General features: G+C 44.7%; 1 protein-coding gene across 1 annotated transcript in view; it reads left to right on the top strand.

Moving 5' to 3' along the window:
* Positions 1–20,895, top strand: part of CCDC85A (coiled-coil domain containing 85A) — a 497,193-nt gene that overhangs the window by 90,249 nt on the left and 386,049 nt on the right. Inside the window, exon 2 of the mRNA XM_069768914.1 lies at positions 19,448–20,372. Coding sequence (XP_069625015.1) covers positions 19,448–20,372 — 925 coding nt within the window. The remainder of the gene's footprint in view (positions 1–19,447; positions 20,373–20,895) is intronic.

The following is a 20,895-nucleotide window of genomic DNA, read 5'->3' as shown; positions in this document are numbered from 1 at the left end:
TTGGGACAACGATTATTTACCTCAAATTCAGCTAGAGGTAAGTTGGTAACCCAATTCTCCTGATTCTCAGACACAAAACACCTGAGATAAGTCTCAAGATTCTGGTTAACCCATTAAGTTTGCCCATTAGACTGCGGATGAAATGCTGAAGAGAACAACAGATGGATCCCCAAACGAGTGCAAAACGCCCTCCAAAATTTGGAAATAAACTGCACCCCTCGGTCAGACACAATATCGGTAGGGATCCCATATAATCTTACAATCTCACTGATGAAAATTTGCGCCGAGGTCTTCGTGTTAGGTAAAGCGGATAGCGCAATATAATGTGACATTTTACTGAATTTGTACACCAACACCAAAATTTCAGCATTACCTGTCAGCACAGGTAGATTAGTGATAAAATCGACCAATAAATGACTCCAAGGTTTACTGGTAATGGCCCAGAGGGATGAGTATGATGGGTTTTAGAATGCGCACAGACACTGCAGGCAGCTACATACTCCCAGACATCCTGATGTAGCCCTGACCACCAAAATCGCTGAGTAAAAAGATCTGTGTTGGCTTTGTTACCGGGATGCCTGACCAAGACCGAATCATGATTTTCACTAAGAACTCTCACATGAACATTCCCAGGCATAACCAGTTTACCTAATGGACATGCAGCAGGTGTGTCTTCCTGAGCATTAACAACCTTTTTTTTAAAAAATGGAGGAGAGGCCAGAGCTCACCTGTAACACTTTGAAGGTGCCCAATAGGCTGCGTTCTTTCATAAAGCGTTTTCATTTTCAGCACTGCAATTGGTGTCCTGATGAACAAGCGCATCAGTCTGTCCCATAAAAGTGTAGACCGCCTAACTTTTATCAAAATGAGCAAGTCATGGATCTCAGATAACTTTTGCACCCCAGTCACACCCCAGTTGCAGACTGGGCAAACTAGGCGATGGTGTAGTTTTTAGTATGCTGTATTGATCTCGTGTTATTGCAGTCTGTGACATCTTTGTCATGGCTTCTGTGCCTATTGTTGCTATAATTATTTGAAATGTCGAGGCTCTAAGTTGGGTGTCCATCTGGTGGGTTGCCTGTAGTTAATGGGGTGTTGCAATATACTGTTTCTACTCTTGGGAAATTGATGCTACTTTAGTGGTTTGTAAATATTTTTTTTAAATGTTTGGACTTCAATTTGGGTCTCTTTCATGCGTGTTGCTTGTAGCATTAGGGCTCCTAGACCGGCAGGCTACCCGTTTTACTATCCATACCTTTTTCTAATAATAGTAGTCTACGAAGCGGATATTTGTACCACCTTAGTGTGGCTGAGCAGAAAATCAGCTTGAGCTGTTACATGAGGTATCAGGGCACCCTACACAGCAGCCCTGCACTAGTCTTTCACCCACCTTGTCTGCTGACTAAGACCCTGATACCTCATGCATGGCCCATGACTGACTGCTGCTGTGCAATTGTCAAATTTCTACTGTGGGACAATTGATGCCACTTTTCCTGGCGTCTGACCCTAATCTTAGGAAATGTTTGGACTTCAAATCGGGTCTCTTTTATATCTGTTGCCTGAATTTGGAAGGGTTCTCATCACCAGGCCTACATCTGTCACTAATCCACCTGTTACTGATCAATGTTTAAACTAGAAATGCTGCTCCAAGACCAGTCCCATGCATCCATGCTGCGCAATTATACTATTTGTACTCTGCATCAATTGATGCCACTTTTCCTCATGTCTGCCTCTAATTTTAGCTGTTTTGGCAGGTTTTTGGCCCCCCTGAAGGTGTTGGGACATTCACCGTACAGAATCAAACCTCGAAAGCTTTACTCATTTCTATTCAACTGCCACCATCTGCGCTATTAATAAATAAATATAAAAAATTATGCAGGGTTCCCCTGTATTTTTGATAACCAGCCAGGACAAACTAAGAGCTGAGGGCTCCAGCCCTCAGCAGTCAGCTTTAGCAAGGCTGGTTATTATGATCAGAGGGGTCCCCACACCATATTTTTTAAATCTTTAATTAAATAATTAAGCCAAATATGAGGTCTCCCCCACAGTCAAGCTAAAGCAGAAAGCTGGGGACTGGTATTCTCAGACTGGTAACGGGCCATGGATATTGGCCCCTCAGCCTAAATATAGCAGCCTGAAGCCGCCTCAGAAAAGGCTCTCCTATTATGTCAGTGTGAGCACTGTGGGAAAGTTGTAAAGGTGCTCACGCTGAGCATTGGCTGTGAATTCCCAAGACATTTCTGGCAGCACTGCGTGCGTGAGATTTTTCTTATAGACACCTCTCCATTACTAACCTCTGGGTTTGTTTTCAGCTGACTATACAAAGGTGACATTAACCCCATAAATAGAAACCCCACTTGCCACCAGCACAGCGCAAGTGGGATGAGCCAGGAAAGTGCCATTAAATAATAAAAAAAAGCATGGGGACCCCTCTATTCTTGATAACCAGCCATGCTAACACTGACAATTGAGGGTTGCAGCCCTCAGCTGTCAGTTTTGCTTGGCTGGTTATCAAAAATATAGGGGAACACAAGTCAACTTTTTTTAAATTATTTATAGCGCAACTGATGAGCCAATTGATGACACTTTTTCTGGTGTCTGCTTCTAATTTAAGCTGTTTTGGCAGCTTTTGGGCACCCCTGAAGTTGTCTATGTGTTTGGTTTTACCCCCCATTGATTTCAATGGTTTTCGGCTAGGTTCGGCGAACTGCTCGGCAAACTGTTCGGTGAACATCGGGAAGTTCGGCGAACATAGCTTAAGTCATCTAGTTTCCAAAATGGTGTCACTTGTGAGTGGTTTCCACTATTTGGGCACATCAGGCGCTCTCCAAACACGACATGGCGTCCGATAATTATTCCAGCAAATTTTATATTCAAAAAGTCAAATAGTGCTCCTTCCCTTCCAAATTCTGCTGTGTGCCTATTCAGTGATTTTCCCCCACATTTGGGGTATCAGCACAAAAAATTATGGGGGTCATTTTTTCCTTTTACCCTTGTGAAACTAAAAAAATGGGGTCTAATGGGGTGGAAGGCAAGAGAAGTATGCTGCCTTCCAGGTGCGATGATCAAGGATGTGACCGATAGGATACCAAAGCTCTTCAGCTCCAAGGACGTCCACCCATTTCTTCTGATACATGTTGGCACCAATGACACGGCAAGGAAGGACCTACCGACAATCTGCAAAGACTTTGAAGAGTTGGGGAAGAAAGTAAAGGAACTGGATGCACAGGTAGTTTTTTCTTCTATCCTTCCAGTAGACGGGCATGGCACCAGGAGATGGAACAGGATCCTTGATGCAAACAACTGGCTAAGACGATGGTGCAGACAACAAGGATTCGGATTCCTGGACCACGGTGTGAATTACTTGTACGATGGACTCCTCGCCAAAGACGGACTACACCTCAACAAACCTGGGAAACACACATTCGCCAGAAGACTCGCTACACTCATCAGGAGGGCGTTAAACTAGAAGAAGAGGGGACGGGAAGAAAAACATTAGACTTGAACAAAGAAGACCCAGGAAAACATACTCAGAAGGGAGGTAAGAACATTTCTAAAACAATCCACAGCGAGGAGATTGGAACAAAACAAAATCCTCTAAACTGCATGCTCGCAAACGCCAGAAGCCTGACAAACAAGATGGAAGAACTAGAAGCAGAAATATCTACAGGTAACTTTGACATAGTGGGAATAACCGAGACATGGTTAGATGAAAGCTATGACTGGGCAGTTAACTTACAGGGTTACAGTCTGTTTAGAAAGGATCGTAAAAATCGGAGAGGAGGAGGGGTTTGTCTCTATGTAAAGTCTTGTCTAAAGTCCACTTTAAGGGAGGATATTAGCGAAGGAAATGAGGATGTCGAGTCCATATGGGTCGAAATTCATGGAGGGAGAAATGGTAACAAAATTCTCATTGGGGTCTGTTACAAACCCCCAAATATAACAGAAACCATGGAAAGTCTACTTCTAAAGCAGATAGATGAAGCTGCAACCCATAATGAGGTCCTGTGTTATGGCTGGCAATCAGGCAACACAGCGTGCAGTAATCAGCGCACATACAGAGATCTGGCAATAACCAAAAACAATAGGACGAGCTCTGAGACGTGGAATCTCTGTAGACTGCAGTACCTGATCTATCCTCACACAACTAATAGCAGCAGTGGATTGCGCCTATCAACTACCTATGCAACTCGGCACTGCCTGAGGAGCTGACTAGCCTGAAGATAGAAATACAAGCCTGACTTACCTCAGAGAAATACCCCAAAGGAATAGGCAGCCCCCCACATATAATGACTGTTAGCAAGATGAAAAGACAAACGTAGGAATGAAATAGATTCAGCAAAGTGAGGCCCGATATTCTAGACAGAGCGAGGATAGCAAAGAGAACTATGCAGTCTACAAAAAACCCTAAAACGAAAACCACGCAAAGGGGCAAAAAAGACCCACCGTGCCGAACTAACAGCACGGCGGTGCACCCCTTTGCTTCTCAGAGCTTCCAGCAAAAGTTAATAGCAAGCTGGACAGGAAAAACAGTAAACAAACTAGAAGCACTTATCTAGCAGAGCAGCAGGCCCAAGGAAAGATGCAGTAGCTCAGATCCAACACTGGAACATTGACAAGGAGCAAGGAAGACAGACTCAGGTGGAGCTAAATAGCAAGGCAGCCAACGAGCTCACCAAAACACCTGAGGGAGGAAGCCCAGAGACTGCAATACCACTTGTGACCACAGAAGTGAACTCAGCCACAGAATTCACAACAGTACCCCACCCTTGAGGAGGGGTCACCGAACCCTCACCAGAACCCCCAGGCCGACCAGGATGAGCCACATGAAAGGCACGAACAAGATCTGGGGCATGGACATCAGAGGCAAAAACCCAGGAATTATCTTCCTGAGCATAACCCTTCCATTTGACCAGATACTGGAGTTTCCGTCTAGAGACACGAGAATCCAAAATCTTCTCCACAATATACTCCAATTCCCCCTCCACCAAAACAGGGGCAGGAGGCTCCACAGATGGAACCATAGGTGCCACGTATCTCCTCAACAACGACCTATGGAATACATTATGTATGGAAAAGGAGTCTGGGAGGGTCAGACGAAAAGACACCGGATTGAGAATCTCAGAAATCCTATACGGACCAATAAAACGAGGTTTAAATTTAGGAGAGGAAACCTTCATAGGAATATGACGAGAAGATAACCAAACCAGATCCCCAACACGAAGTCGGGGTCCCACACGGCGTCTGCGATTAGCGAAAAGCTGAGCCTTCTCCTGGGACAAGGTCAAATTGTCCACTACCTGAGTCCAGATCTGCTGCAACCTGTCCACCACATAATCCACACCAGAACAGTCCGAAGACTCAACCTGTCCTGAAGAGAAACGAGGATGGAACCCAGAATTGCAGAAAAATGGAGAGACCAAGGTAGCCGAGCTGGCCCGATTATTAAGGGCGAACTCAGCCAACGGCAAAAATGACACCCAATCATCCTGGTCAGCGGAAACAAAACATCTCAGATATGTTTCCAAGGTCTGATTGGTTCGTTCGGTCTGGCCATTAGTCTGAGGATGGAAGGCCGAGGAAAAAGATAGGTCAATGCCCATCCTACCACAAAAGGCTCGCCAGAACCTCGAGACAAACTGGGAACCTCTGTCAGAAACAATATTCTCAGGAATGCCATGTAAACGAACCACATGTTGGAAGAACAAAGGCACCAAATCAGAGGAGGAAGGCAATTTAACCAAGGGCACCAGATGGACCATTTTAGAAAAGCGATCACAGACCACCCAAATGACCGACATTTTTTGAGAAACGGGAAGGTCAGAAATGAAATCCATCGAAATATGTGTCCAAGGCCTCTTCGGGACCGGCAAGGGCAAAAGCAACCCACTGGCACGTGAACAGCAGGGCTTAGCCCTAGCACAAATTCCACAGGACTGCACAAAAGCACGCACATCCCGTGACAGAGATGGCCACCAGAAGGATCTAGCAACCAACTCCCTGGTACCAAAGATTCCTGGATGACCGGCCAGCACCGAACAATGAAGTTCAGAGATAACTTTACTAGTCCACCTATCAGGGACGAACAGTTTCTCGGCCGGACAACGATCAGGTTTATTAGCCTGAAATTTCTGCAACACTCTCCGCAAATCAGGGGAGATGGCAGACACAATGACTCCTTCCTTGAGGATACTCGCCGGCTCAGATAACCCCGGAGAGTCGGGCACAAAACTCCTAGACAGAGCATCCGCCTTCACATTTTTAGAGCCCGGAAGGTATGAAATCACAAAATCAAAACGAGCAAAAAATAACGACCAACGGGCCTGTCTAGGATTCAAGCGCTTGGCAGACTCAAGATAAGTAAGGTTCTTATGATCAGTCAAAACCACCACGCGATGCTTAGCACCCTCAAGCCAATGACGCCACTCCTCGAATGCCCACTTCATGGCCAGCAACTCTCGGTTGCCCACATCATAATTACGCTCAGCAGCAGAAAATTTCCTGGAAAAGAAAGCACATGGTTTGAACACTGAGCAACCAGAACCTCTCTGTGACAAAACCGCCCCTGCACCAATCTCAGAAGCATCAACCTCGACCTGGAACGGAAGAGAAACATCAGGTTGACACAACACAGGGGCACAGCAAAAACGACGCTTCAACTCCTGAAAAGCTTCCACGGCAGCAGAAGACCAATTAACCAAATCAGCACCCTTCTTGGTCAAATCGGTCAATGGTCTGGCAATGCTAGAAAAATTACAGATGAAGCGACGATAAAAATTAGCAAAGCCCAGGAATTTCTGCAGACTTTTTAGAGATGTCGGCTGAGTCCAATCCTGGATGGCCTGAACCTTAACCGGATCCATCTCGATAGTAGAAGGGGAAAAGATGAACCCCAAAAATGAAACTTTCTGCACACCGAAGAGACACTTTGATCCCTTCACGAACAAGGAATTAGCACGCAGTACCTGGAAAACCATTCTGACTTGCTTCACATGAGACTCCCAATCATCTGAGAAGATCAAAATGTCATCCAAGTAAACAATCAAGAATTTATCCAGATACTCACGGAAAATGTCATGCATAAAAGACTGAAAAACAGATGGAGCATTGGCAAGTCCGAACGGCATCACCAGATACTCAAAATGACCCTCGGGCGTATTAAATGCCGTTTTCCATTCATCTCCCTGCCTGATTCTCACCAGATTATACGCACCACGAAGATCAATCTTAGTAAACCAACTAGCCCCCTTAATCCGAGCAAACAAGTCAGAAATCAATGGCAAGGGATACTGAAACTTAACAGTGATCTTATTAAGAAGGCGGTAATCAATACACGGTCTTAGCGAACCATCCTTCTTGGCTACAAAAAAGAACCCTGCTCCCAATGGTGACGACGATGGGCGAATATGTCCCTTCTCCAGGGACTCCTTCACATAACTGCGCATAGCGGTGTGTTCAGGTACGGACAAATTAAATAAACGACCCTTAGGGAATTTACTACCAGGAATCAAATCGATAGCACAATCACAATTCCTATGCGGAGGTAGGGCATCAGACTTGGACTCTTCAAATACATCCTGAAAGTCCGACAAGAACTCTGGGATGTCAGAAGGAATGGATGACGAAATAGACAAAAATGGAACATCACCATGTACTCCCTGACAACCCCAGCTGGTTACCGACATAGAGTTCCAATCCAATACTGGATTATGGGTTTGTAGCCATGGCAACCCCAACACGACCACATCATGCAAATTATGCAGTACCAAAAAGCGAATAACTTCCTGATGTGCAGGAGCCATGCACATGGTCAGCTGGGCCCAGTACTGAGGCTTATTCTTGGCCAAAGGTGTAGCATCAATTCCTCTCAACGGAATAGGACACCGCAAAGGCTCCAAGAAAAATCCACAACGTTTAGCATAATCCAAATCCATCAGATTCAGGGCAGCGCCTGAATCCACAAACGCCATGACAGAATATGATGACAAAGAGCACATTAAGGTAATGGACAAAAGGAATTTGGACTGTACAGTACCAATAACGGCAGAGCTATCGAACCGCCTAGTGCGTTTAGGACAATTAGAAATAGCATGAGAAGAATCACCACAATAGAAACACAGTCTGTTCAGACGTCTGTGTTCGTGCCGTTCTACTTTAGTCATAGTCCTGTCGCACTGCATAGGCTCAGGCTTACTCTCAGACAATACCGCCAGATGGTGCACAGATTTACGCTCGCGCAAGCGACGACCGATCTGAATGGCCAAGGACATAGACTCATTCAAACCAGCAGGCATAGGAAATCCCACCATTACATCCTTAAGAGCTTCAGAGAGACCCTTTCTGAACAAAGCCGCTAGTGCAGATTCATTCCACAGAGTGAGTACTGACCATTTCCTAAATTTCTGACAATATACTTCTACATCATCCTGACCCTGGCATAAAGCCAGCAGATTTTTCTCAGCTTGATCCACTGAATTAGGCTCATCGTAAAGCAATCCCAGCGCCTGGAAAAATGCATCAACATTACTCAATGCAGAATCTCCTGGTGCAAGAGAAAACGCCCAGTCCTGTGGGTCGCCGCGCAAAAAAGAAATAATAATCAAAACCTGTTGAATAGGATTACCAGAAGAATGAGGTTTCAAGGCCAAAAATAGCTTACAATTATTTCTGAAGCTCAGGAACTTAGTTCTGTCACCAAAAAACAAATCAGGAATCGGAATTCTTGGTTCTAGCATCGATTTCTGATCAATAGTATCTTGAATCTTTTGTACATTTACAACGAGATTATCCATTGAGGAGCACAGGGCCTGAATATCCATGTCCACAGCTGTGTCCTGAAGCACTCTAATGTCTAGGGGAAAAAAAAGACTGAAGACAGAGCTAAGAAAAAAAAATGATGTCAGGATTTCTTTTTTCCCTCTATTGGAAATCATTGGATGGCTCCTTGTACTGTTATGGCTGGCAATCAGGCAACACAGCGTGCAGTAATCAGCGCACATACAGAGATCTGGCAATAACCAAAAACAATAGGACGAGCTCTGAGACGTGGAATCTCTGTAGACTGCAGTACCTGATCTATCCTCACACAACTAATAGCAGCAGTGGATTGCGCCTATCAACTACCTATGCAACTCGGCACTGCCTGAGGAGCTGACTAGCCTGAAGATAGAAATACAAGCCTGACTTACCTCAGAGAAATACCCCAAAGGAATAGGCAGCCCCCCACATATAATGACTGTTAGCAAGATGAAAAGACAAACGTAGGAATGAAATAGATTCAGCAAAGTGAGGCCCGATATTCTAGACAGAGCGAGGATAGCAAAGAGAACTATGCAGTCTACAAAAAACCCTAAAACGAAAACCACGCAAAGGGGCAAAAAAGACCCACCGTGCCGAACTAACAGCACGGCGGTGCACCCCTTTGCTTCTCAGAGCTTCCAGCAAAAGTTAATAGCAAGCTGGACAGGAAAAACAGTAAACAAACTAGAAGCACTTATCTAGCAGAGCAGCAGGCCCAAGGAAAGATGCAGTAGCTCAGATCCAACACTGGAACATTGACAAGGAGCAAGGAAGACAGACTCAGGTGGAGCTAAATAGCAAGGCAGCCAACGAGCTCACCAAAACACCTGAGGGAGGAAGCCCAGAGACTGCAATACCACTTGTGACCACAGAAGTGAACTCAGCCACAGAATTCACAACAGTCCTGGTTATGGGGGACTTTAACTACCCGGATATTAACTGGGAAACAGAAACCTGTGAAACCCATAAAGGCAACAGGTCTCTGCTAATAACCAAGAAAAATTATCTTTCACAATTGGTGCAGAATCCAACCAGAGGAGCAGCACTTTTAGACCTAATACTATCTAATAGACCTGACAGAATAACAAATCTGCAGGTGGTTGGGCATCTAGGAAATAGCGACCACAATATTGTACAGTTTCACCTGTCTTTCACTAGGGGGATTTGTCAGGGAGTCACAAAAACACTGAACTTTAGGAAGGCAAAGTTTGACCAGCTTAGAGATGCCCTTAATCTGGTAGACTGGGACAATATCCTCAGAAATAAGAATACAGATAATAAATGGGAAATGTTTAAGAACATCCTAAATAGGCAGTGTAAGCGGTTTATACCTTGTGGGAATAAAAGGACTAGAAATAGGAAAAACCCAATGTGGCTAAGCAAAGAAGTAAGACAGGCAATTAACAGTAAAAAGAAAGCATTTGCACTACTAAAGCAGGATGGCACCATTGAAGCTCTAAAAAACTATAGGGAGAAAAATACTTTATCTAAAAAACTAATTAAAGCTGCCAAAAAGGAAACAGAGAAGCACATTGCTAAGGAGAGTAAAACTAATCCCAAACTGTTCTTCAACTATATCAATAGTAAAAGAATAAAAACTGAAAATGTAGGCCCCTTAAAAAATAGTGAGGAAAGAATGGTTGTAGATGACGAGGAAAAAGCTAACATATTAAACACCTTCTTCTCCACGGTATTCACGGTGGAAAATGAAATGCTAGGTGAAATCCCAAGAAACAATGAAAACCCTATATTAAGGGTCACCAATCTAACCCAAGAAGAGGTGCGAAACCGGCTAAATAAGATTAAAATAGATAAATCTCTGGGTCCGGATGGCATACACCCACGAGTACTAAGAGAACTAAGTAATGTAATAGATAAACCATTATTTCTTATTTTTAGGGACTCTATAGCGACAGGGTCTGTTCCGCAGGACTGGCGCATAGCAAATGTGGTGCCAATATTCAAAAAGGGCTCTAAAAGTGAACCTGAAAATTATAGGCCAGTAAGTCTAACCTCTATTGTTGGTAAAATATTTGAAGGGTTTCTGAGGGATGTTATTCTGGATTATCTCAATGAGAATAACTGTTTAACTCCATATCAGCATGGGTTTATGAGAAATCGCTCCTGTCAAACCAATCTAATCAGTTTTTATGAAGAGGTAAGCTATAGGCTGGACCACGGTGAGTCATTGGACGTGGTATATCTCGATTTTTCCAAAGCGTTTGATACCGTGCCGCTCAAGAGGTTGGTACACAAAATGAGAAGGCTTGGTCTGGGGGAAAATGTGTGTAAATGGGTTAGTAACTGGCTTAGTGATAGAAAGCAGAGGGTGGTTATAAATGGTATAGTCTCTAACTGGGTCGCTGTGACCAGTGGAGTACCGCAGGGGTCGGTATTGGGACCTGTTCTCTTCAACATATTCATTAATGATCTGGTAGAAGGTTTACACAGTAAAATATCGATATTTGCAGATGATACAAAACTATGTAAAGCAGTTAATACAAGAGAAGATAGTATTCTGCTACAGATGGATCTGGATAAGTTGGAAACTTGGGCTGAAAGGTGGCAGATGAGGTTTAACAATGATAAATGTAAGGTTATACACATGGGAAGAAGGAATCAATATCACCATTACACACTGAATGGGAAACCACTGGGTAAATCTGACAGTTAGAAGGACTTGGGGATCCTAGTTAATGATAAACTTACCTGGAGCAGCCAGTGCCAGGCAGCAGCTGCCAAGGCAAACAGGATCATGGGGTGCATTAAAAGAGGTCTGGATACACATGATGAGAGCATTATACTGCCTCTGTACAAATTCCTAGTTAGACCGCACATGGAGTACTGTGTCCAGTTTTGGGCACCGGTGCTCAGGAAGGATATAATGGAACTAGAGAGAGTACAAAGGAGGGCAACAAAATTAATAAAGGGGATGGGAGAACTACAATACCCAGATAGATTAGCGAAATTAGGATTATTTAGTCTAGAAAAAAGACGACTGAGGGGTGATCTAATAACCATGTATAAGTATATAAGGGGACAATACAAATATCTCGCTGAGGATCTGTTTATACCAAGGAAGGTGACGGGCACAAGGGGGCATTCTTTGCGTCTGGAGGAGAGAAGGTTTTTCCACCAACATAGAAGAGGATTCTTTACTGTTAGGGCAGTGAGAATCTGGAATTGCTTGCCCGAGGAGGTGGTGATGGCGAACTCAGTCGAGGGGTTCAAGAGAGGCCTGGATGTCTTCCTGGAGCAGAACAATATTGTATCATACAATTATTAGGTTCTGTAGAAGGACGTAGATCTGGGGATTTATTATGATGGAATATAGGCTAAACTGGATGGACAAATGTCTTTTTTCGGCCTTACTAACTATGTTACTATGTTACTATGTTACTAAATTAACTTTTTTGTGAAAAAGTTAAATGCTATTTTTTTCCTTCCAAGAAAGATATATATCTCTGTACCGTGTTAGCCAGTAGATAGAAAATAATTAAGATTTAAGAGTTTTCAGTGGTTGATACCTTTTAATGGACAACTGAAAATAATTTGCAAACTTTTGAGACTACTATGGTCATCATCAGGCATAGAATAGCAAAACTCGTCAGATTGTGCCTGACGGCAAAAACCTGATATGTGAAAGCAGCCAGATATATGGATAGATACATCTATGTATCTATAGATATATCTATCTATAAAAATATCTATAGATAGATATATCCATAGATATATAATAGAAAGGCCGATGTTTCTAAGGCTAATTTCACACTTGCGTTTTTAGCAATCCGTCGTTTTGGGAAAAAAAAGGATCCTGCAAATGTGCTCGCAGGATGCGTTTTTTACCCATAGGCCGGCATCACACTGGCATTTTAAACGGCCGAGTGCAATGCGATAAAAAAGCGCATTGCACTCGGACCAATGTTAAGCTATGGGGCAGCTCCCAGCAGCCGACTTTTTGTCGGCCATGTTCCTCGGTCCGAGACTATCGCAGCATGCTGCGATTGTCTCGGACCGAGGAAAACTCTCGGCTCACTCCCACCGATATAAGCCTAAGGGGGCGAGTGAGACAGCGCACACCACTCGTATATCATCCGAGTGATGTGCGTTATAAGCGGACCCCAGCAATGGAGGAGATGGAGAAATTCATTTCTCCGCCTCCTCCGCAGCTGTGATCCGATCCTCCCTGTGCAAGAGAATCAGAGCACAGACGCATGACACTCGGCTCCTGCTCTGCTGCGAGCAGGAGCCGAGTGTCATTAGCATATCACATCCGATGATCTCGTATCGGATGCAATACGCCAGTATGTCGCCGGCCTTAGACTTGTATTAGCGACAGATTGCGACGGATGGCCACACGTCGCATCCATCGTGCAACGGATCTGTCGTGTTTTGGCGGACCGTCGGCACGAAAAAAAATTCAAGTGAACGTTACTTTGTCTGCCTCGTCTGCCATTTTCTACCGTGCATGCGTGGCCGAAACTCCATCCCATCCTCCCTGGACTTCAGAATGGGCAGCGGATGCGTTGAAAAACTGCATCCGCTGCCCACGTCGTGCACAAATTTCACAACGTGCGTCGGTATGTCGGCCCGACGCATAGCAAGTGTGAAAGAGGCCTTAATGAGCGTTTAATTTAAACAAAAAAAAAGGAAAAAAACGGCGTGGGTTCAGGCGCAATTTTCTGCGCCAGACGGGGAAAGCCGACGGCCGGGGCCAATATTTGTAGCCTGCTATGAATATCAGCCCGCAGCTGTCTACGTAGCCTTCACTGGCTATTAAAATAGGGGGACTCCAAGAAAAAATGATGTGGGGTCCCCCCAAATTTTATAGCCAGAAAGGCTACGCAGACAGCTGCGGGCTGATTTTCATAGCCTAGAGAGTGGCCATGGATATTGGCCCCCCCGGCTACAAATACCAGTCCGCAGCCGCCCCAGAAATGGCGCATCTGTAAGATGCGCCAATTCCGGCACTTAGCCCCTCTCTTCCCACTCCCGTGTAGCGGTGGGATATGGGGTAATAAGGGTTAATGTCACCTTGCTATTGTAAGCATAGAAAGGTAGGAGACAAAAAAAGCGCAAATAGGGTCTTATCCCCAGGATTGTTTCCAATCAGTTATGAGAGAACTGCTCACCTGGTGGTACACAGTAAAGGCATGTAGTTATCAGCTGCTGCAGATCCACAGGTCGGCGTTGCAAACTCTCAGAAGAAAGATATATCTTTCTGTGGAAACTTCCTGAAGAAGCCATGAGCTTCGAAACGCGTTGAATAAACCACCCGAACATCTTATAACTATATCTGGATCCATCATTTGTTGCAGCAGCGCGGATTTTATCCACATTCATCTTTTATAACCTTGCTATTGTAAGGTGACATTAAGCCGGGTTAATAACGGAGAGGTGTCAATAAGACGTCTTTCCATTATTAATCCAATAGTAATAAAGGGTTAATAAAACACGCACACGTTAGGAAAAAGTATTTTAACATTCTTCATTTAAAGCTACTTACCATACTTCAGCGCCTGCAAAAAACGTAAAATAATAAACCGTATACTACCTGTCCACCGTAGTCCAATTAATAACGAATGTCCCACGACAATCTCCCCTATAGAACAGTGAAATCGGGTGATGTCACTGCTCTATAGGACCCTCAGTGACACACTGACACCTCAGTGACACACTGACAGAAGACAATGGCTCCTGCAGTGCATCACTGAGGTTACTATAGTTCAAAGTCTCACTTTATGGCAATTGCTGCGTGGGAAAATTTCTCACACAGCAAAGCCAAAAGTGAGACTAGGGACTATTTTTTACAAGCAGCAGAGGAATACAGTGTGGAAGGATACTTTCCTCCCATCATTGTGTTTCTGAAGCCCCTGGAAAGCGGTCGCATCAGCTGATGCTGCCGTTCTCCACGGGAGATCATCATGGGACACTGGTGGATTTCTGCGTACAGGGAGTATATTGGTTGTTTATTATTTTAATATTTTTTACAGGTGACACTGGCTTTGGGGATCAAAATGACAAGTAATGGTGAGTATGTACTCTATGTTTAATGTACTGTATGTCTATATGTATGTAATGTATGTATTGTATGTATTATGTATGTAGTATGTGTGTAGTATGTATGTAGTATGTATGTTTGCTTTTTTTTCTTTTCATTCAACACATTAGCCGGATGATGGGACTACTACTGTCCCATCATTGGCTAATGTGTCAATCACTGTCACTGTAACAGGCATCGTCTGATGGGACTTGTAGTACCCGCACAGAGCCCTGTCAGGCCCCCACTGAGCCCCGGCAGGCCCGCACAGAGCCCCGTCAGGCCCACACAGAGCCCCGGCAGGCCCGTACAGACCCCCGGCAGGCCCGTGCAGACCCCCGGCAGCCCGCACAGAGCCCCAGCAGGCCCGCACAGAGCTCCGGCAGGCCCGTACAGATCCCCAGCAGCCCGCACAGAGCGCCAGCAGCCCGCACAGCCCTGGTCACCTGCACAGAGCTCCGGCAGGCCCGTACAGACCCCCAGCAGCCCTCACAGAACCCTGTCAGGCCTGCACAGAGCCCCGGCAGGCCCGTACAGACCCCCGGCCATTGACTTGCATTGGTATCGGGTATCACATCGGCGATATCCAATATTTTTTGGATATCGGCCGATCCAATCCGATACCGATACTTCTGGATATCGGAAGGTATCGCTCAACACTACTCTTCAGATTTTGCATTATTTTTACCCTCCCGCATAGTTTATGTTAGACGTTGCCTGCACAACATGCATGGTAGTACTATGTTACTAATGGTTTGGAGAAGGTAGGATTAAGCTGGCTACATTTTATATACCGTATTTTTCGGATTGTAAGATGCACTTTTGTTCCCGCAAATTTTGGGGAAAGTGGGGGGTGCGTCTTATAATCCGAATCTGCATGCTGTGCTGTGGAGGAGGGGGGCGGCTCTGGAATGGTGTCAGGGGGCTGGAGTAGGCTGACTGCCGGCTGCAGAGACAGCAGGAGGTCCTGTGCTCCAGCTCATTAGCCTCATGTAATAGTCACTGCACCTGCTGTCCATCACCTCGGTGCTGAACCTGTGCCAAGTTGATTCACAGGGGAGCAGTGAATATTACCTGTGCCTGCATCTCCCTCCTCTCCCATCATGGATATGGCCCCCTGGTTACTCTTATATGCCCCCTGTGCTGCTGGCAAGCACATGCTCCCCCCCGTGCTACTAGCAGGCACCATATAAAATAACATTTGATGATGGCTCCGTGCTCACAGCTCCTCGGTTGCGCTTCCTGTGTCTGTGCTGACATCCGATCATGTGATCAGCACAGCACAGTGATGACATAACTGTGTGCCAAGGTCACATGATCCGATGTGAAGCTGTGAGCATGGAGCCATCATCAGAAAGTGTTTGTTATTTTATCATGTGCCTGCCAGCAGGACGGGGGGGAATCATGTGTCTGCCAGCAGCACAGGGGGGAAGCATGTGTCTATCATGTGTCTGCCAGCAGTACAGGAGGGGGCATGTGTCTGCCAGCAGCACGGGGGGCATGTGTCTGCGAGCAGCACAGGTGGGTGGCATGTGCCTGCCAGCAGCACAGGGGGGCATGTGCCTGCCAGCAGCACAGGGGGGACACGTGTCTGCCAGCAGCACAAGGGGGCATGTGTCTGCCAGCAGCACAGGGAGGGGTATGTGCTTGCCAGCAGCACTGGGGGACATATAGTGACCGGGGGGCTGTACCTGTCAGCAGCACAGGGGGGCATGTCCCTGCCAGCTCAGGGAGCATATTGTGACCAGGGGAACATGTGCCTGCCAGCACAGGGGGGCATATAGTGACCCAGGGGGGCATATAGTGACCCAAGGGGATGTGTCTGCCAGCACAAGGGGGCATATAGTGACCCAGGTGGGCATATTGTGATGGGGGGCTTGTGCATGCCAGCATAGGGGGCATATAGTGACCCAGGGGGCATGTGCCTGCCAGCACAGGGGGCCTGTAGTGATCCAGGGGGCATGTGTCAGCCAGCACAGGGGGGCTCATGTTATTTTTTTTAGTTATTTATTTAAATAATTAAAAAATACGGCATGGGGACACCTCTATTCTGCAACCCTCAGCTGTGAGTTTTGCCTGGCTGGCTAACAAAATTAGAGGGGAACCCACACAGGTTCTTTTTAAATTATTTATTTACAGCGCAGGAGCGGCTGATGAATACTCCCATCTGCTGCTCCTGCTCTCGCTGTTATTAGCAGCAGCAGGTGTTGGATGATGGGATCAGTAGTCCTATCAGATGACACCAGTGACTGGAGGTAAACTTTATACCTCCGATCACAGCTGAGCGCTCACGCAGTCTTTTGACAGCGTGGGAACCGCGGCTCTCTGACCAGCGGGATGATTCCACCGCCGATCAGAAGCGGTGTTTGCCACGCTGTCTTGCACATTACAGCGCAGAAAACACTGGATGTTAAGGCCCCCACATTCATGTGAATGGGGTCCAGGATTGGGTCTGGGTACTGTTCTGGTACTTGAACCTGAACTTTTTGCAACTGTTCAGCGGAACCCATCTCACCTGAACATCCAGGTGTCCGCCCATCTCTAAAAACAATTCCATGTTGATAGCTGCTCTACTGGACTAGTCCTGGCTAATTAGCATATCACGAATGGTAAAACAAAAATCTACTAGCCATTCATAGCACCAGAGTTTTATCATGCCACACACTTGAATAAATCAGGTGGTTAGGGTGCTTTATGGCACTAGTTTTAGTTTGGGGAACTTGGGGAACCTAATGATTACGTTTTTTAATTTGTCATTGTACAATTCAATAGAATCTTGTGTCATTCAGTAAACATCTTATATATGGGGAAGCCATTAATTCTTACACCACAGTCACAAACGAGCTAATGCAACATGTTCAAGCTTACAGGTGACAGATAGATGATGGATGGTTTCGGTATTGCCATCCAAACAATCCTGTATATACAATACCACTCATAGCAGCAAAATTTTGTCATTCCACTGGGGCTTTGGAAAACCTGAATGGTTCTCTTTAATGCATTTTTCAAGAAAATGTTGGAAATATTTAATACTTTTGATAATGGGTTGTCAGACACATCCTGGTATACAAGATAGATCACATGAGAAGAATGTGGGGGGGGTGCTTTTCACCTGTCTGCGTTTTATGAGATTGTGGCTGAACATTCAGGATTTTTGGGTGGATTCAGACAAAAACAGACACATATCATTAATCTGGACAAAAACAACAAGCTGTCCTTGGTAATTTCTGGGAATTATTGACCACTGCTATTTGGAATGTCCGGGAAATCGTGCTAAAAGAGACTCAGATGATAACATTGCACAATACTTGTTTTTCTGTAATTTTTCTGATATTAAAAAGATGAAGATTAACCATTTTTTTTAACAATTCTGTTATTGCAATAAGCATAAACTGACCTTACTGTATACCACCTTATCAGTGTGGATCATGTTCTATTCTTCATGCACACCAATAACTTTTTTTGAATTGTGGACAAAATAAAGGTGGAATTATGTATACGATTTTCACATCACATTCTGGAGACCTTCTGTTCTATATATTTTTTTTTATTAAATGAATGATTTCCATTATTGCCACCTCCCTTGAGAAGAGGTCCTACCCTCTCATTTATTAAAAAAAAAAAGAAGAGCGAGCCAATCTTCTGAATGTGATGTGAAAGCAGCATTACATCGCAGAAGGATGTGTTAACCTTTCATAGATTATTTTAACTTGTTATAGGCATATAAAAATATTGGTTCAGTTTAAAAATTCTGATTTCCTAAAGACCAAGTTACAGAATGTTATATCTTATCAATTGTATTACAAATAAATTAAAGGGAATCTGTCACTTCATTTTTCGCATATAAGATGCGACCACCGCCACTAGGGGCTTATATACAGCATTCTATAATGCTGTAAATAAGCCCCCAATGTAACCTGAAAAATAAGTAAAACAAGTTAGCTTTTGCTCACTCAGGGGTGGTCCGGTGCGGTCCGGGTCCGATGGGCGCCCCAGGTCCAGGTCCAGCGCCTCCCATTTTCATGCGATAATGTCCTCTTCCTTGTTTTGGTCGCGGCTCCTGTGCAGGCATAATTTTTTGACCTGTTGAGGGTACAGCAAAGTACTGCAGTGCGCAGGCACATGGAAAGGTCAGAGAGGCCCTGCGCCTGCGCACTGCAGTACTTTATGCTGCCCTCAACAGAGCAAATCAGTATACCTGTGCAGGAGCCATGACAGAAGCAAGGAAGAGGACCTCATGGCATGAACATGGGAGGCACCGGACTCAGACCCGCGATGCCCATTGGACCCGAACCGAACCATGACCGCCCCTGGGTGAGTATAATCTAACTTGTTTTTCTTATCTTTCAAGTTACATCGGGGGCTTATCTACAGCATTACTGAAGGCTGTAGACAAGCCCCTAATGGTGGTGGCCACAGCTTATATGCGAAAAATGAGGTGACTGATTCCCTTTAAAGAAATTACATAGATGATGGTAAATTGCATTTCTTTCAGGTGTAAGAATAAACTGTCCAATTTCAGATTTGGACTGATTAGTTTGCAGGAAATAAGATGTATAAGATTCCTAAAGTGTTCATTTACTAATACAAAATATTTTTCTATTTAAGGATGTAAATCAGAAGCTGCAAGAAGACAACCAAGAACTTAGAGACCTATGTTGCTTCTTGGATGATGACCGACAAAAGGGTAAACGGATTTCAAGAGAATGGCAGAGACTGGGAAGATTTACTTCTGGAATAATGCAAAAAGAAGTTACTTTATATTTGCAAAAACTAAAGGAGCTTGAAGTTAAACAAGAAGAAGTGGTAAAAGAAAACCTTGAACTGAAAGAACTTTGTTTTTTGCTAGATGATGATAAAATTGGAGTTGCTGGTAGTCGTTGTTCCATCGACAGTCAAAATAGCCTCTGTCAGTTGAATACAACAACCAGTACTTTCCTACGAGATGTTGGTGATGGAAGTAGCACATCTAGTGCAGGTAGCACAGATAGTCCAGATCATCATAAACCAAATTCTACTAACAGTCCTGAACACCTTCAAAAAAGCAAAAGTGAAGGAAGTCCAGAGCATCAGAAACGAGGAAGTGGCAGCCCGGAACATCTTCAAAAGCCTAGGAGTACAGCAAGCCCTGACCATCAGAAACATCTGAAAAGTGCCAGTCCAGAGCATCATAAAAGTGTGGGTAAAAGTAGTCCTGAGCCACAAAGGCATTCTTGTAGTAGTCCAGAAAATCTACAAAAACAAATATTAAGTAGTAGTCCTGAACATTTTAAAAAGCATAGGTCTGGTGGTAGTCCAGAGTACCAAAAGCTGAGCAGTGGCAGCCCAGATCATCTCCAAAAACATATATTAAGTGGAAACTCAGAACATCTTCAAAAAGCAAGGGGCAGTAGCCCTGAGCATCTCAGACATTTTGGAGGTAGCCCAGAACACCTCAAACTTTTGAGTGGGAGCAGCAGGGAAGGCACCTTAAGGAGACAAGTAGCAGATGAAATGTCATCTCATCACAGAAGTGTGTACAATGGAATGAATGGTGGGTGGATAAGCCTACTGAAATCCCCATTTTCTTAAATGGAGTTTTCTGCATGTGTTAACAATCAGAATATACATAAAACATACATGTGAACATTTAATTAATGCATGTCTTAGCCTAAATTAAATGGTATACTAATAATGGCCAGTCATTATCAGTATTGGGCATGTAATGCCTATTGTGCCTTAAAAAAGTGATCAAATTTTAAAGAAAAAAATACAGAAGGAAGGTATGGTTAAAAATAATAAATTAATGTAAAGTTACCAACTGTGACTCTAGCACAGGCTTCTCCTGCTGTTTCTGGTAGGACAAAAAATGATGAGGTCCCATTCAGATCCAACTCTGAAGACATCCCAATCTAGTCTGCTGATTACTACAGCCAATCAAAAGCCCTAGCGGTCAGGTGGCTGAGGAACCGGACCTTGTTGCTTTCTGCCCTACCGGAGACCACAAGTATGGCCTTCACTTGAACCACTTACATCGGGCAATCATGCATTTTTTAACATTCCTTTCCTTCTGTATT

This window comes from Ranitomeya imitator, chromosome 5 (assembly GCF_032444005.1).
Source record: "Ranitomeya imitator isolate aRanImi1 chromosome 5, aRanImi1.pri, whole genome shotgun sequence".
NCBI classification, from domain to species: Eukaryota; Metazoa; Chordata; class Amphibia; order Anura; family Dendrobatidae; genus Ranitomeya; species Ranitomeya imitator.
This window is presented reverse-complemented; position numbering and strand designations above follow the sequence as displayed.